Below are 17,599 nucleotides of genomic sequence, written 5' to 3' on the forward strand. Positions count from 1 at the left end.
TTTTACTGATGTATGTAGTATCACAGTAGTTTGCACAAGCAAAAAATAAATTCCAAAGTAGTTCTCTGAAGGAAGATAAAAACATATATAGCACCGTAACACATCCTAGCCAATGCAGTGCAGTGACAGCTGGAGTGCAAAGAATTATCTATTGTAAATGATTAAGCCCGATTGATAAATAGTTTTGAATTTATACAGTTGTCACAATGACATGGAAATCATTTTCTCCCCTCCCTGTCAATCCCACCATGACTTATATGCTGGCACTCCTGCTCGATCACCTTGCCAGTGGTCTCATACATTTGCCTCCCCCAGTCCCAAACACCCGAATACGAACATACAAATTAGGATCAGGAGTAGACCAGTTGGCCCCTCAATCCTACTTTGCCATTCAATTAGATCTTGGCTGATCTGATTGTAACCTCCCACCAACTCCTGATAACCTTTCACCCCCTTGTTTATCAGGAATCAATCTAGCTCTGCCTTAAAAATATTCAAAGACTTTGCTTCCACCGCCTTTTGAGGAATTGAGTTCTAAAGACCCACGACCCTCTGAGAAAGAAAATTTCTCCTCATCTCTGCCTTAAATGATTGACTCCTTGTTTTTAAACAGTGACCCCTAGTTCTAGATTCTCCCACAAGGAGACATCCTCTCCACATGCACCCTGTCTTGACCCTTCAGGATCTTAAAGGTTTCAATCAAGTCGCCCTTACTCTTCTATACTCCAGCAGATAGGACCGTAGAAAAATTACGGTATAGAAAGAGGCCATTCAGTATCTGCCCTGGACGAAAAAGAAGAATGAAAGAAACTAGCTGCTCATTTTAATCCCACTTTCTAGCACCTGGTCTGTGGCCTTGCATGTTACTGCACTTCAGGTGCAGAACCAGGTACCTTTTAAATAAGTTGAGTGTTTCAGCCTCAACCACCAATTTGGGCAGTGAATTCCGGATCCCCACCACTCTCTGGGTGAAAATGTTTTTCCTCATTTCCCTTCTAATCCTTCTACCAATCACCTTAAATTTGTGTCTCCTAGTAATTGACCCTTCAGCTAGGAGAAATGGGTCTTTCCTGTCTACTCTATGTAGACTCTCATAGTTTTGCAGACCGCATTTAGGTCATCCCTCAGCCTCCTCTTCTAAGGAAAACAACCCCAACCTATCCAATTTTCAAGCCCTTGTAACATTCTTGTAAATTTCCTCTGTACTTTCTCCAGAGCAATTATGTCCTTCCAGTAATGTGGTGACCAGAACTGTGCACAAAATTCCAGCTGTGGCCTAACCAGCATTTTATACAGTTGGTTGAAAAATAAAACATGTCGAAGCTTTTGGTTTTGCACCAATATAGGGGAAAACATCAAGTTATGCTGTATATGAAGAGAGTGCTGATTAATTGTCAAGTGGACTCTGATTGGTAGAGGTGTTGCCATGGAGAATGCACCAGTGATGGTAACTGACAGCTAACTGCCAAACATTGTTTGAAATTTAAACCAGACAGCTTGACCCTGATTGGTCAAGGCATTGCCCTGAGGAATGAGTCAGTGAATGGCTGTCACTTATTTTGTTTAGCTGAGACAGGCACAATGTATGCGTGTGTTCTTTCTGCCTGCAAACAGGACCCTGTGTATTAATATATGTAGCTTCCAGTACACACAAATGTGCCACACTGCGAGTCTAACTGACAATCTTAAATTGGCTGTCATCGTGATTCTTAGCACAGTGAGGATTATTTAGCAAATATTGTCCAATCGCAGAATTACATTTAATGTTGGGCACTGTATTTTGAGTTTTGAAAGTGAGGGCCTTAGGCCCGTTCATGAGTTTGCATGATATACAGCACGAAATGATCTGATCAGGGTAGCCATTATCCCGCAGGATGCCTTTGATGCACCCTACTTCAGCATCAAGCTTGCATAGCAAGCAAATGGCTCGGGCCCTATTTACAAGGTTGCTGATAAGGCCAATCTTGTAGCATGTGGCACTGTAAGAATCCCAATGTGTATATTAACCAGTGAAGGCAGGCTTGCGGTAGGCCACGGCAGAGATCCCCCTAGCAGATTTCTGAACTAGTATGCCAAGGAAGGGGAGTTCATTTGACAGCTCCGTTTCAAAGGCGAATTTGAGTGCAGGATGGAGACCATTAAGACATGTAAGGAAATTATTACATGCAGCTGCAGATTTAAATATAGCAAACGTATCATCCACATATCGGAAATATATGTGGGCTAGGAAGTTAGGTGTCATTCTATCGAAGGCACGTTACTCATGGAACCCAACAAAGATGTTTGAGAGAGCTAGGCCTAGAGGGAATCCCATGGCAACACTATCTAGTTTGGCTTACATGGTGTCATTAAAACTGAACTCAATTGCGAGAGTTGCTGAATTCACAAGTTCAATGAACACTGATTCACACAAAAACTTTGACATGACTTTATTCAGCAATTTATACAGTTCCATCATTACGTTCCTGCTTTTGTATTCAATACCTCATCCAATAAAAGAAAGTATTTCTTAAGCTTTCTCTACCACCTGTCCTACTACCTTCAGGCACCTGTGGACATGCGCTCCAAGGTCTCTCACTTCTTCAACCCCTTTCAATATCCTCCAGTTTATTGAGTATTCCCTTGCTTTGCCCTCCCCAAATGCATTACCTTACACTTTTCCAGATTGAATTCCATTTGCCACTTTTCCGCACACTCAACCAAACCATTGATACCTTTCTGGAGACAGCTATCCTCTCACTAACAGCTACATGGCCAATTTTTGTGTCATCTGCCACTTCCCAATCACATTTAAGTCCACTTTCATCAGTTCACCTCTCAGCTTTTTAAAATTTGCCTTCCCCTAATTTAGAACTTTTACCTCTGTCCTATCTTTGTCCTTTTCCATAATGATGCTAAATATTATTGACGCTATTTCTAAAATGTTCTCCCACTGTTTCTTCATCCACTTGCCCAGCTTCATTTCCGAAAACTAAATCTAGAATTGCGGCCCCTCTTGTTGGGCTTGTTACGTGCTGGTTGAAAAAGTTCTCTTTAATGCTGCTCAAGAAATTTGTGCCCTTTGTGCCCTTCACACTGTTTGTATCCCAATTAAAATAGGGCATTTGAAGTCCCTAACTATTAGTTTTATCAATTCATGTGATATGGGCGTTGCTGGCTAGGCCAGCATTTATTGCCCATCCCTAATTGCCCCTGAGAAGGTGGTGGTGAGCTGCCTTCTTGAACTGCTGCAGTCCATGTAGTGTGGGTATACCCAGTGTTCTGTTAGGGAAGGAGTTCCAGGATTTTGACCTTATTACTGCCCTGTTGTTTTTGCAGTCAGAAATTTGCCCACATATTTGCTCTTCTCTCTTCCACTATTTGGAGGTCTATAGTACACTCCTAGCAGTGTGTCTGCCCAATTTTTATTTCTCAGCTCAATTCATTTGATACTTCATTTAGTATATTATCACTCCTCACAGCTGTAATTGATTCTTTAACCAAGAATGCTCCACTCTCACCTTTTACATCCCCCTCCCTATCTTGCCTGAAAACTCTAAATCCAGGTGTGTTGAGGTGCCATTTTTGCCCCTCTTTAAACCCAAATTTCCATTATAGCAATGATATCATGCTGCCACTTGTGCCTTCAGCTCATCAGCTTTATTTGCTATGCTCTTTGCATTTACATATATACCTTTTTAACACTGTCAAATTCCTGTGCTGTACACTTCTTAACCTGTGCTTCTTGTTGTCTTTCAGTCACTCACTAATTCTCCATCACCTGCTCCTTGCTCTGAAATTGCTTTCAGGTTCCCATCCCCCTGCCGATCTAGACTAAACCATTTCCAACAGCATTAGCAAATCTCCCTGCATGGATATTTGACCCAGTCCTGTTCAGGTGTAGACTGTCTGGCTTATACAGATCGCACCTTCTCCAGAACTGGATCCAGTGCCTCAGAGATCTGATGCCCTCTCTCATACTCCCACTTGCCAATCTCTGGAATACCCCTCACTAATTTTTATGTCCATAAACATGGAATATTGGGCACTGTTTGAAATGTGGACTGTTGCCATGTATGGTTTCAAATAATGTTGAGGTACCAAATGACTCCTATCTGGAACTGAGCTGAGATTTACGCATGAAGGTTTATAATTATTATTTTCATTGTTTATAGTGTGACATTTCTTTACACCAGATTTTGCCTTAACTGCATCTCACTCCATTTGAATACATGATTTTAGCAACAATCATCGCCAACTGCATTGTTTTAGCACTGGAGCAGCACTTACCTGATGATGACAAGACTCCCATGTCCGAACGACTGGTAAGTGATGTTTTTTCCCTCACGTTTTTATTCTGTGTGTGCATTTATCTTACTAAAAGTTAGCGTTATTGAAGGATCCCCAGATATGCAACATGCAATTACTGGAACATGCATGAGTGCGGACGTTGGTTGAGGGTAGGATCAAGTTTGACTATATTGTTTTCATTGTAAAATAACCCGCTTGATGTATATAAAGTATAGACTCACTCAAGATGACTAGCATCCATGTTAGTTCCCCAGCACAATTTGGCATTCAGGAGGAGGGGAAATTTCTTAAAATTCCATGTGAATGTTGCTTTGCTTCCTCCCTATCTGGCCTCTCCAAGGAGCACTGATGTGTTGGGGCTTGAGATAGAATGGGATAGAGTGCAGATTGTTCTGTTGATGCTTTTGTTATTTGTTTTCTAGATGCAGAGGATACTGGCTATGACACATCTATTGTCCAGTCAGTAGCTAATTTAGAGGGTACTGTCAACTATGTAGTGTGGACTAGAATGATGTGTAGGCCAGACTGAGTAGATATGGCAGGATCACTTTTCTGAAGGAAATTGGTAAAGTATTTGGGCTTTTACAAAAATCACAGCTTTCATGGTCAGCTTTCTGGGTGGTAGCCCACAAATTACCAGAAATATTGAATTAAATTTTGTAGTCCATTGCCATTACTACCATATTTATATGCTAGAGCTCCAGTACTCTGTGGTTTTGATTTTGATTTGCCACTTCAACAAATAGACAGAAGATGAATTCAGATTCGCACTTGATTTATGTAAACAGTGACTTAGATGAATCATGTTCCAGTGGTAACATGCTCTTGTTTGTGGGGCTCACTGAAAGAGTGACCAGCTGCGTTGCAACATGTAACCAGTTCAAAGCAAAGAAACAAGCAAGTGAATATCTCCCTGTGAAAATATTTAGATTCAATGGAAATTCAGATTACTGCGGTTCCAACAAAGGAGAACAGTATTCAAGCAAATGTTTAGGACAACCCAGCTGTGAAGGTGTGGAGATTTTATAATTGGCCTCAGTGTCCCTAGACTAGGAGGTGAAAAGGGTCACTATTGAGTAATCCCTGCCAGAAACTACACACATGTATGTGGCTTTAGCTGAGAACAAGGTCTGGTTCAGCTGTGATACCTTTCCGTAGTCAGATACCCTGCTGACACTTGTCCAGACTCACACATGAAAGATGTCTGCATGGGAAATGTACCGACGGTAAGAAGCACAGTTGGAACTTTTACTCCAGTATAAGTTAGTACTTTCAGGAGAAGAGAAATTTGAGCATGAAGATTTTTTGTATTCCTTCATTGATATGAACATTGCTGGTAAGGCCAGTATTTATTGCTCATATCTAATTGCCTTTGAGAAGAAGAGGTGAACTGCCATCTTGAACTACTGGCAGTCCATCTGGAGTAGGTACACCTACAGTGCTGTTAGGAAGGGAGTTCGAGGATTTTTGACCTACTCTCAGTGAAGGAGCAGCAATATAGTTCCAAGTTAGGATGTTGTGCGGCTTGAAGGGGAACTTGCAGGTGATGGTGTTCCCATGTACCTGCTTTCATTGTCCTTCTAGGTGGTAGATGTTGGGGGTTTGGAAGGTGCTTTTGAAGGAGCCATAGTGAGTATATCTTGCAGGTGGCACACAATGTTGTCACTATGTGGTGCTGGTGGACGGGGTCAGTGTTTAAGGTGGTGGATAGGGTGCCGATTAAGCGGGCTGCTTTGTTCTGAATTGCGCTGAGCTTCTTGAGAGTTTGTAGGAGCAGGACGTATCCAGGCAAGTCGAGAGTATTCCATCACACTCCCGACTTATCCTTTGTAGATGGTGCACAGACTTTGGGGAGTCAGGAGGTGGGTTGCTCGCCTCAGATTTCCTAGCTTCTAACTTGCTCTTGTAGCTGCAGTACTTATATGGCTAGTCCTGTTAAGTTTCCAGTCAATGGTAACCCCTAGGAGGTTGATGATGGGATTCAGTGATGGCAATGCCTTTGAATATTAAGTGGAGATGGTCAGATTCTCTCTTGTTGGAGATGGTCATTGCCTGGCACTTGTGTGGCATGAATGTAACTTCCCACATATCAGCCGAAGCTAAATGTTGTCTAGCTCTTGCAGCATATGGACACTGACAGCTTCAGTAACTGAGGAGCTGCGAATGGTACTGAATTGTGTAATCATCAGTGAACACTCTCACTTCTTATGATGGAAATTGATGAAGCAGCTGAAGATGGCTGGACCTAGGCTACTACCCTGTGGGACTCCTGCAGTCATGAGATGGGGCTGAGATGACTGACCTCCAACAACCACAACTATTTTCCTTTGTGCTAGATATGACTCCAACCAGTGGAGAGTTTTCCCCTGATTCCTATTAACTTCAATTTTGCTGTGGCTCCTTTATGCCATATGTGGTCAAATGCTGCCTTGATGTCAAGGGCAGTCACTCATATCTCACCTCTTGCACTCAGCTCTTCTGTCCATGTTTGGACTAAGGCTGTAATGAAGTCAGGAGCTGAGTTGCCCTGGTGGAATCCATGCTGAGCATCAGTAAGCATCTGCCGTGTAAGTGTGATTTAGTATCATTGTCATCAACACTTTCCATCAATTTGCTGATGATTGACAGTAGACAGATGGGGCAATAATCAGCTGTGTTGGACTTGTCCCTTTTGTGGACAGGAGATACCTGGACAATTGTTCACATTGTTGGGTGGATGCCAGTGTTGTAACTGTACTGCAGCAGCTTGGCTAGGGGCACGGCTAACTCTGGAGCACGTCTTCTGTACTATTGCCAGGATGTTGTCAGAGCCCATAGCCTTTGCAGTATCCAGTGCCTCCTATGTTTCTTGATATCACATGGAGTGAATTGAATTGACTGAGGGCTGGCATCTGTGATCCTAGGGACCTCAGGAGGGGGCCAAGATGGATCATCCACACGGTACTTCTCACTAAAGATGGTTGCGAATGCTTCAGCCTTACCTTTTGCACTGATGTGCTGGTTCCCCCATCATTGAGAATGGGGATATTTGTGGACTCCTTCCTCTTCTGGTTAGTTGTTAATGTACTCATTAAATTCATGAACCCACAAAGTTTACCATTTAAACGGGCACTAGTAAAGTTGTTAAAAACTAATCTTGTCTCAGGATTTGGATAATGCAACACGTTTCATATGATCTTGTCTCAACCCTTTTACTTTTGTTTCAGTTAACTGAGTAACAGAAGCAGGTACCATTGTGCTGAAGGGCTTCCAAGCTAAGTCGCGAAGAAGCTCATATATTCCTCACTTGCCCAAATCCAAAAGGTTTAGGTGCAGGTTGGCAAGAGTCAAAGTTTTGGTACCCTAAATGTTTATAGGTTGCTGTTGGTATTTAACCATACAGCTTAGCAGAATACAGACATAATACATTCCCTGCTGCTCGTCAGTTTGGGACCCCCTCCCCATAGCACGTTAGCTTTCAAAGTTATCTGTGGCTAAGTGCGAAAAATCCCAGATTACACCCCTCCGAGTCTCATTATGGAGCCAGGCTGACTGTGCATTTGTCAATCACTACCCTGCTTTACTACAAAATTGCTTGATTCAAGTAAGGGATTATAGAGTTTGCCATGTAATGTTGACAGTTCATGTCCTCCATGTCATATTTATCCTCTTTATTTCCACTTGAAGCTACTTTCAGGTTTCCATTATTTTCTACTAAACTCTTCCAAAAACTAGCCTGTACATTGAAAGTTACTTACATTCTTCAACCATCAGGATTTGCTATTGCACTGTAGATTGACTGTCTGTATTTAGGAATTTGTGGGTCACAGTATTGTCTGGACCTCGGTTAAAACCCAGGTATTAAGCCTCATAGATGAAACAGCAATGTTGGAACACGTAGATCCTTAAATATTTCCATGATAAAGGCACACCTGAATCAACATCTGTCTGACCCATGTTCTATATGTCCTGTAGGTGGAAACAAATTATTGTAATATACAGCTTCCTCCATAACCCTATTAGATAGGGGAGACAAACAGTCCAATCTGAAAGACCTGGTTTCAAAACTGTTCTTATATTCAACTCTTCAGTAAAGTTGAGGCACTCTTTGAGATAACATACGACCACTTTATTTGGACTGTGATATGTGCAACAGCTGAAACTTCCTACTCCTTTCTGAATACATTCATGGTTTCTTTGGTACTTGCTTGAACTATGTGGTGAAAGAGAGCTTGATTCAAGTCAAATCCAAAGGACAGAACAAGTTCTCCTTAAGTATTGCACTGGGATATGAGCTTAGATTATACACTGAACTAGAATGGGGCTTGAACCCACAACTTCTGACTTGGAGACAAAGGTGCTACTAGCTAAGGCAAACTGACATCCTTTATGATCTCTCAAATGTATTAACCAAGAACATATTGAGAAAAGATTAGTAACTGTTCTTTCTTTTTCTGCTTTGTTTCAGGATGACACTGAACCATATTTCATTGGAATCTTTTGCTTTGAGGCAGGAATTAAAATAATTGCTCTAGGATTTGCTTTCCACAAAGGGTCTTACTTGCGGAATGGCTGGAACATCATGGATTTTGTTGTGGTCCTGACTGGGTGAGTCACAGGAATGCTGTCTTATAATATTGGGCTGGGATCATTTTGCAGCTAGATGTATGTGTACAGTATGTGATTGTTTTCAGCAAATATATGGAGCTTATCAACAGAGTATATAGTTGGGTCAACTACAAATGAACTCTAAAATCAAACTGTACTTGAGTGAAGAGTACTCTGCTGGATGGTTAAATAATCCTAGATGCTACAAAGAGATAATTAGAGACTTCTAGTTTTTCTCAGTCCTCTCTTTGTTGCTATATTTTCTGTTGGTCAGAGACATGATCAGCCATGTAGAATCTGCTTTATAGTGCCATTGTGAGTTTGGATAGGTGACTGTGCCTAAGAGACATCAAAGAAACAGATGGAAAGCATGAAACGTGATTAGACAAGGACAAGAATACAAGGTGTTTACTGCAACCATTTTATAATATTTAAGATCAGCTGTTGTTCAGTACAATTTTTTTTTCTTTTAACTAGGGAAGTTCTGAGAGGAGGAGAAAAGAATCACTTCAGTGTGAAGTATTTAATCAATTGTATCTTGATCATAAATTATGTTAATTAATACTAATCTGTAAACGTTTATTGTATCTTTTAGTGAAAAGTTGAGCAACAGATTTAAGGCCAGTATTTGGTGAGACTAAATGCCAGTAGTGGCAGTTGTCACCCATCAAGTTTGGTCCTGAATGCTGATTGATACAGGATTTGTTTTCTAACACTGAGGAGAGGCTTATTATTCCCAATGGTAGGAAAAATATAACGGAGAGGGGAAAGGTGGGGCACGTAAACATTCAAAATTCTATCAATCTGCCTGCTTGTCAAACTCACTATTGATATTTAGAGGAGATAGCAACTAAAATGTAGAGCGGCCTGGATAAGGTTGTGCAGTCTTTCAATGAAGGAGTCGTGATTGGAAATTAGAATCATAGACTAAATGTAATCTGTGTAAATATTTCAGAGTAAATGCTCTGTCAGTGTCCTTTCCAGACCAGCTGTAACTGTGATTTAAGCGTTGCTAAAATGGAATCTTATTCTCAATTGCAATTGTGTAACTTTAACTGAGTTTAAAATGCAATGTATAATGAAATCTCTAAAGAGAGAACTTGTTGCCTAGTTAATTTGAGCTTTTTTTAAAACTGGGATTAAATTTGGAGAAAACGAAAAAATGTCTTGTATGCAATCTGTTATGGAATTATTTAAAGATGGAACCAGAAATAAGTAAGGATTGACTCTGCGAAGATCAGTAGAGTAATGGTGAGTTCTTAACTGATTTATGTCTGATGTAGTTTTTGGTTTATGTTTTCTGTTGGGATCTTCCATGCATTTGGTCAATAGAACAGTGGAATAGGAGCAGTGAAGTCATTCCCTTTGAGTGTGTCCACTTAGTATTATTGGCATTTTCATGATCTGCTTTTATTTAGGTTCATGGCAGCTGTGCCTGTCCCCCCTTCCTCCCTGAAGCTTTTCCAAAACTTTGACAGGTAGAGAAGAGCAAGAGAGTAATATTTCTTAAAATGGATCATTCCAGTGCCAGTGATTGGAAAGGGATATACTTTTGAGGAGAATACCCTTTGCTTTACATTTCTCCAGAACTTTAGCTGAACCATTTGACTAACAATATGGAGGACAGAAAACATTGAGCAAATGTGTAGCACTGAAAGAAAATTATAAAGTATTTGAATATTGAATAATTGTTTTCAGTTATTGTTATTGAACTGGTAACAATGAGGCATAAAATCCAGATTAATATTAGAAGAGTAAAGGATGAATAAGAGGAATTTATTTTTCAGTAGAATATGGTATGTATTATGGTAAGTAGCTATTGAACTTGAGTCATTTACAACATTTAGAAGATGAACATTGGAAGAGGAAAGATTAAGAAGTAGGGAAATGAGTTTGAACTTCAGCATCTATGATGTACCTGTCTGGGGTGAGTACTCACCATTCTTAATATTAACTTAAGAGTTACCAATCATTTTAAGCTTTAAGTTGTAGCACAGGTGACGATCCATTGTTTAAATCTGTGGAAGGTTTAAACTGCTGCTTGGCATTTTATTGAGTTATAGTGTTGTAAGCCATTGAGGGACATTGATGCAGTCATAAACCCGTACGCTTGTAGCTTGAGCAGTGAGTCAGAAAAATCCCACAATTAGATTTATTTATTTAAAACTGTTATCCAATGCTTTTAGAATTTAGGTATTCTTTTCAGGTTGGCAGCTGGCTGGCTTGACTTTGTGGTGTCTTTGTTTAAAGTAGTGCCGTGTGGCTTTGGCATCTCATTAGGCATGGCTGTTCAAGTGGAAAATGCAAGGTTATTTCTGATAGTGAATGAAGTAAAAATATTGAGTAGTATACACAAGTTATGAATGATGTTGCAATGCAGACTTTGCCTTTCTAATGTCACAATAATTGCTAATATACCTTACTGCGATCTTTACACTGTTTATTTACTGAATTATAAGGTCCTGTATGCAATAGAGGCCATTATGGCTCATTAAGCAAAATGAACCTTTTCTTATTGCACTGAGCGATACAGATTACGGCAATCTTTGTTTTGAGCCATGGTCCCTGTTAAGTTAGCTGATCTCCTAAAGAGTGATAGTTAAAATCATAGCAATTAAGTGTAAAAAGAAATACTTGCATTTATATATCATCTTTCACAATTACAGAACCCCTGAAAGTACTTTACTGCCAATGAAGTATTTTTGAAGTCACTGTAATGTGGGAAAAATGGCAACCTATTTGTGTACAGCAAGTTGCCACAAACAGCAATGTGATGATGGCCATATAATCTGTTATTGTGATGTTGCTTGCGAGAGAAATATTGTTCAGGACACCAGAGAGAACTCCCCTACTCTTCAAAAAAAGTGCCATGTGATCTTTTTCATCCACTTGACAGGGCAGACAGCCTCTTGGTTTAACATCTCATCCGAAAGCCAGCACTGTCTGAGCATGCAGCATTCTCTCATTACTGCACTAGTGTGTCAGCTTTGAAGTTTGTGCTCAAGTTCTGGATTGGGATTTGAACCCACCATCTAATGAGATTTGGTGTAGTGGGATGGGGGTAAATAATTAGCTTGGGTTCCTGTTCCTGTTCCTGTTTGCTGTTCATTAACTCCAGCATCAAGGTATTTGTCTTTGGACTTAGAGTGAGGACAAATGAAGTTTGGTAGTGATGCCACCCACAGTCAAAAAGGCTGCTGTCACACAGTAAGTGTTAGGCAAGTTTGCCTGACATCCTTGAAATAGTATCCCAGCAAAAGGTCAGCACCTTGAGCACAGGCAGAACATATTCATTTCCACCATTTTCTGTTTATATTATATTCAGCAGTTTAGACATCTGTTAGAGAAAAACAGAGTTAAAGTTTCATTCTCCCAGTGTTTTCATCTCCGTCACAGATTTTCTGATGATGCTACCTTCCACAATAGCACTTCCGACATGTCCTCCTTTTTCCACAACTGAGGATTCCCCCCCACCCCACTGTGGTTGACAGGGCCCTCGACCATGCTAACCCATTTCCTGCACTTCTGCCCTCACCCCTTCTCCTCCCTCCCAGAAGCATGATAGGGTTCCCCTTGTCTTCACTTTCCACCCCACCAGCCTTCGCATTCAAAGAATCACAATCCGGCATTTCCACCAACTCCAACATGAAGCCACAACTTACCTCCCCCAACCCCTGTCAGCATTTTGAAGGGACTGTTCCTTCCGTGGTACCCTGGTCCACTCCTCTATCACCCCCAAAACCTCATCCCCTTCTCACGACACCTTCCCATGCAATCGCAGGAAGTGTAACACTTTCCCCTTTGCCTCCTCCCTCCTCATTGTCCAAGGCCCCACACACACCTTCCAGGTGAAGCAGTGGTTTATTTGTACTTCTTTCAACTTAGTCTACTGTATTAGCTCCTCTACATTGAAGGAGGCCAAATGCAGTCTTGGAGACCGCTTTGTGGAACAGCTTCCTTTAGTCTGCAAGCATGACCCTAACCTTCCAGTCACTTGACATTTTAATTCACCAACTTGCTCTCACACTCACATATCTGTCTTCAGCCCAGTTCTAATGGTGAAGCCCAATGAAGCCCAAAGCAAGCTTGAGAAACAATATCTCATCTTCTGATTAGGAAATTTACAGCCTTCCAGACTCAACATTGAGTTCAATAACTTCAGACCATGAATCCTGTCCTCCAAGTGGAATTTTTCCCCCTAGTGCCAGTCTGTATCTTCTCATGTTTTGCTTTCAGACAGCGCTGGCCTTTATTCTGCTATTAACACCTATACTGGACCAATGCTTTGTTCTTTTATTACTATCATTACCACTCCCTTTGCCTTTTGTTCCATGACATCTTTGTCATTTAATCTTCCCTGCCCTGTATGCTATCCTTGCCCTGCCTTTTTCCTCCACCTGATCTCCACCCCCCCCACCACCAACCTCTTTCAACAGCATAAAGCCCATCATATTTCTACCTTTCTTCAGTTCAGAAGAGTCATACTGGACTTGAAATGTTAACTCCGTTTCTCTCTTCACAGATGCTGCCAGACCTGCTGAGTTTTCCCAGCAGTTTCTGTTTTTATTTTAGATCTCCAGCATCCACAGTATTTTGCTTCTTTCAGACCATGTATGCTTATCTTGTTTTGATGTAAACATCCATTTTATTAACAATAGTTTTTACATGGTATAGTATGATCATAAATATCAGACAAACTCTTATTGAATTATTTTAGAAACTACTTGTTCGATGCATCACTTATTGTGTCACATTCATTCACATCCACAGAGAGAATTCTTCTGCATGTGATCATTCTTCTTTCCTGGCATTAAAATAGCCTGTGAAGATTTACACTCATGCATAATTTTGAGTTTAGAACTAAACTGGCTAAAATGAATCTAGAGAAACGGAAAGCACTGTCTTAGAGAGTCTAGATGCGGAATCAACAAATGTGCTTGAAAGGAAGATATGCTAATTTGGGAAATGAGGATATTTAGAGATATGAGCAGGAAACTGGGATTAAAAATAAAAAAGAACTATCATGGTAAATAAAATGGAACAGGTTTCATGGACTGAGTTACTAGCTCCTGCTACTATGTTCCTACACTCCTTGAATTACATATGATAACCCTTCTCACATTTAATGCATCTCACTTTTATGATAAAACACAGCACTGTGTTTAAATTAGTTTATGATCTCTCACTCATTTTGAACATTCTCTGAACATTTCCCTGATGTTGACTATTTTGTTAATGGTTCTTCACAAGGGAGATTCAGAATGTTCACATTGAAGTTTTACCCACTGCCTAGATTTAGATTTGGGTGGGGGCGAGGAGGTGGGAGGGGTGTGTAACGCTGCAAATTTCTCTTGCTTTGCTGCCGAAATTTTAACAGAGGTTCTTGGGGACGCCACTATCTGTGATAGTGCAAAGAAAGGCCAGGCTGGAAATTCTCTGGCTACAATTAAATATTTAGGAGAGGCACGAAACAAGGATAGACCCATTGGGCTAGATAGTGGAGGAGAGGGTTTGGAGGAGTATAATGTGATTAACTATGTAAAAGGTTGAGAAGGGATATTGCACCATGGTCAAAGTCATAGTGTATGCCATTTATAATTTTGTTTAGGGCCATTTTGGTGTGGTGGTAACAGTGGAAACATGATCAGAGAGATTCAAAGTTGTAGGAACAAGGGGCATGGATTTGGAGATGACAACATGTTCAAGGACTTTGGAGAGGAAAAAGAGATTGGATGGTGGTTTGCAGAGACAGGTATTAAAGGTAGAGAGAAATGTAGGAAAGCAGAGGATTTGTGATGGGTTAAGAAATGGATTGGAGTTGGACAAAGTACTCAAGACAGAAGAAAACATGAATGGCTAACAAAAAGAGTTGAGGACAGGAAAGTAAGGGCTAAGAGGGAGATAGACAAAATAAGGAAGATAGAAGTAATGGTCCCATGTCTGGAGTTGTAGCCACAATGTACACAGCAATGGACAAAGGGAATTTGGGTTACATCAGCATGGCAGAATTTAGAAAAGACACATTTTGGTTAGACAAACAGGGCCTTTTCTCTGATTCCAAATGCCTTGTATCAGATGGATCAAAAATTGTTAAAATTCTTAGTCACACTTACGTATTAGTGTCACTCATTCTTCTCTAATACAAATTACATTTGCTCAGATTCTTGCATACTATCCAATAACACAATGTCAAGCAGAATTCACCCTTTACGTTGCAGCACAGCCTACCACAGCAGCCATCTTGACTTTTACCCCTCTTTGGTGTTTTTCATCCTTTTTATAGAAGGCAGGAAAGTGATGATAAACCAATCTTTTTTTAAGCTTCCACAGCAGACCCAATCCTACCTACACAAGAAATTGCAGACAGGATTATTTGGATTCAAATTATATATTAGACACTGTTTAATCCCTAAGTATTCGGCGAGTGGAGTGGGTACCAAGGATGTGGCTATAAAAAATGAATTTGATAATTTCAATTTCTATTTGTGGACCAGAAATATTCAGCAGTGTTTACTGGAGCAGATGCTGCTCCACCAAAGAGGACAGTTCTTGTTTGACATTGTTGCTGTGCTAGATCTTCGGCCATACATGAGATGACTTTATTCTTAACATAGAATGATTAACTTTGAAGTATAGTCACAAGCATTTTTCACACAGTAAGATCCCACAAAGAATGCTGAGATGAAGGATCAGTTAATCTATGTTTGGTATTATTGGTTGCAGGAGAATGTTGTCAGGATACCAGGAAAACACTTTGCTTTGCTTCATAAGTTCCAAAAGGTGGAACCTTCAACAATATAGCATCGGTTTAGTGCTGTACTAGAGTATCATGTGCTTTTGTAAAGACATAGAATGAGAGGTGATCTCATTGAAACATACAAGATTCTGAGAGAGCTTGACAAAGTGGATACTGAGAGGATGTTTCCCCTCATGAGGGAATCTAGAACTAGGGGGCACAGTTTAAAAATAGACGGTCTCCCATTTAAGATGGAGATGAGAAAGAATTTCTTCTCTAAGAGGCATTGACCTTTGGAATTCTGCTCCATAGAGAGGAGTGGAAGCTGCATCATTGAATGTATTCAAAGCTGAGTTAGGCAGATTTTTGACTGACAAAGGAGTCAAGGGTTATGGGGTACAGGCAGGAAAGTGGAGTTAAGGCCATAGTCAGATTGGCCATGATCTTATGGCAGGACAGGTTTGATGGCTTGAATGGCCTGCTCCTATTCCTATTTCTTGTGATCTTATGACATTAAAACAAGGTCACATCTCTTCTGGAGGCTCAAGTGTGTGTTAAAGATGCCATGGCACTATTTGAAGGAAAGTGGAGTGTTCTTTAGTATCCTGACGATATTCTTCCCACAACCACTGCACCAAAAATAGATGAACCTACTTGAACCCACTTCTAATTCAGAGGTAAGTGTGGTGCCAACTGAGCAAAATGACATTATAATGGAAAGCTATTGATGGATTATATATAGAATAATGGATGCCTATGAGTAAATTATAGGATGGAATGTGATTGAGTGGTTTGGTTAGCCTATAAAAGAAATAATGGGCACCCAGGAGTGAATTATAGAGTGGAATCTAATCGAGGTGTTCAAATGATTCCATAACCCACAATAGCAACTAGAAAGTTTCCAGCTGTTATCTAAATCACAAGTATTTGTGACCTTGAAATCCATCATTTTCTGCTAATTTACACTGCGAGTTCATGGGGTGATGGTACTGCTATCAGAAAAACGTGTTATTCAATTTTAGTAACAATTCACTGGAACTGATGTGCTCTGTGTGGCTGATGCTGGTGTCATTGGAGAACTAATGATCATCACACAATTGGGCTAAATTTATCATGCAGTAACCAGCAATTAGTTTCTAGAAATAGTTATGATGTATTATAATACATTAAAAAGTGTTTAGTACAATATTTTTGATAAATCGATATGCCAATGTTTATAATGGAAACTGTCTATGTAAACCTGTTGCACTGTAAATTTATCTTCCCGCCAGTGGAACTCCTGCCAACTCCTTCAGCTTTCACTGCAGAGAAACTCCTATGCTCCAAACAACTCTACTTCTCACTATATTTAGATAATTACTGTAAACATACATTTAAAGTATTAGACAAAATAAAGTAGGACTTTAAAATGAAAACTGAATTACATTGTGCATACCTAGGTTCAATTGTCTCTTGACCTTTCACCCAACTTCACCCAAAGGCTAAACTTGCTCTTACTCCTTATATCATTATCGAAGATGGCTGTTTATTGTGCGCGTAAAGTCATCTGTTGTACATTGTGGCTGTGGAGTCCAGTTGCAGACCTGCATGGCTTTTCATGGTGAGGGCAAGGACAATTGGCTAATTTTCATTGGGACCAACTTGTCTTTCTCGCTTGCTTTTTGTTTTTAGCTGCCTGTATTCCTTGCTGTTTGAAGGAAGCAATGCCACTACTTGAGATTGTTCTTCAGGTAGTTCTTTCTTGTGCATTTTTCTCCCAGTCTGTGATCATGCCACATTTCCTGAGGTTCACCTTCAAGGAGTCCTTGAACCTTAGGCCTATCTTGAGGGGTTGGTGTCCAAGTTTAAGTTGTGAATACATGACCGCCTTAGGGATTTTATCATTGGTCATACATACTACATGTCCTGGGTATTCCTGACTAGCAAGGGGAAAAAAACCCACCAGATTTCCAGATGGCTTTCCATGGACAGCTACTGGGTAGGATT

At 40.4% G+C, this 17,599-nt stretch overlaps 1 protein-coding gene across 1 annotated transcript in view; it reads left to right on the forward strand.

Annotated features, from left to right (window-relative positions):
* The window catches only part of LOC121271161 (voltage-dependent P/Q-type calcium channel subunit alpha-1A-like), a 760,453-nt gene that overhangs the window by 154,338 nt on the left and 588,516 nt on the right, over nucleotides 1-17,599 (forward strand). Inside the window, exons 4-5 of the mRNA XM_041176921.1 lie at nucleotides 4,199-4,304; nucleotides 8,738-8,877. Coding sequence (XP_041032855.1) covers nucleotides 4,199-4,304; nucleotides 8,738-8,877 — 246 coding nt within the window. The remainder of the gene's footprint in view (nucleotides 1-4,198; nucleotides 4,305-8,737; nucleotides 8,878-17,599) is intronic.

The sequence above is a fragment of the Carcharodon carcharias genome, chromosome 30, assembly GCF_017639515.1.
Source record: "Carcharodon carcharias isolate sCarCar2 chromosome 30, sCarCar2.pri, whole genome shotgun sequence".
In the NCBI taxonomy this organism is placed as follows: domain Eukaryota; kingdom Metazoa; phylum Chordata; class Chondrichthyes; order Lamniformes; family Lamnidae; genus Carcharodon; species Carcharodon carcharias.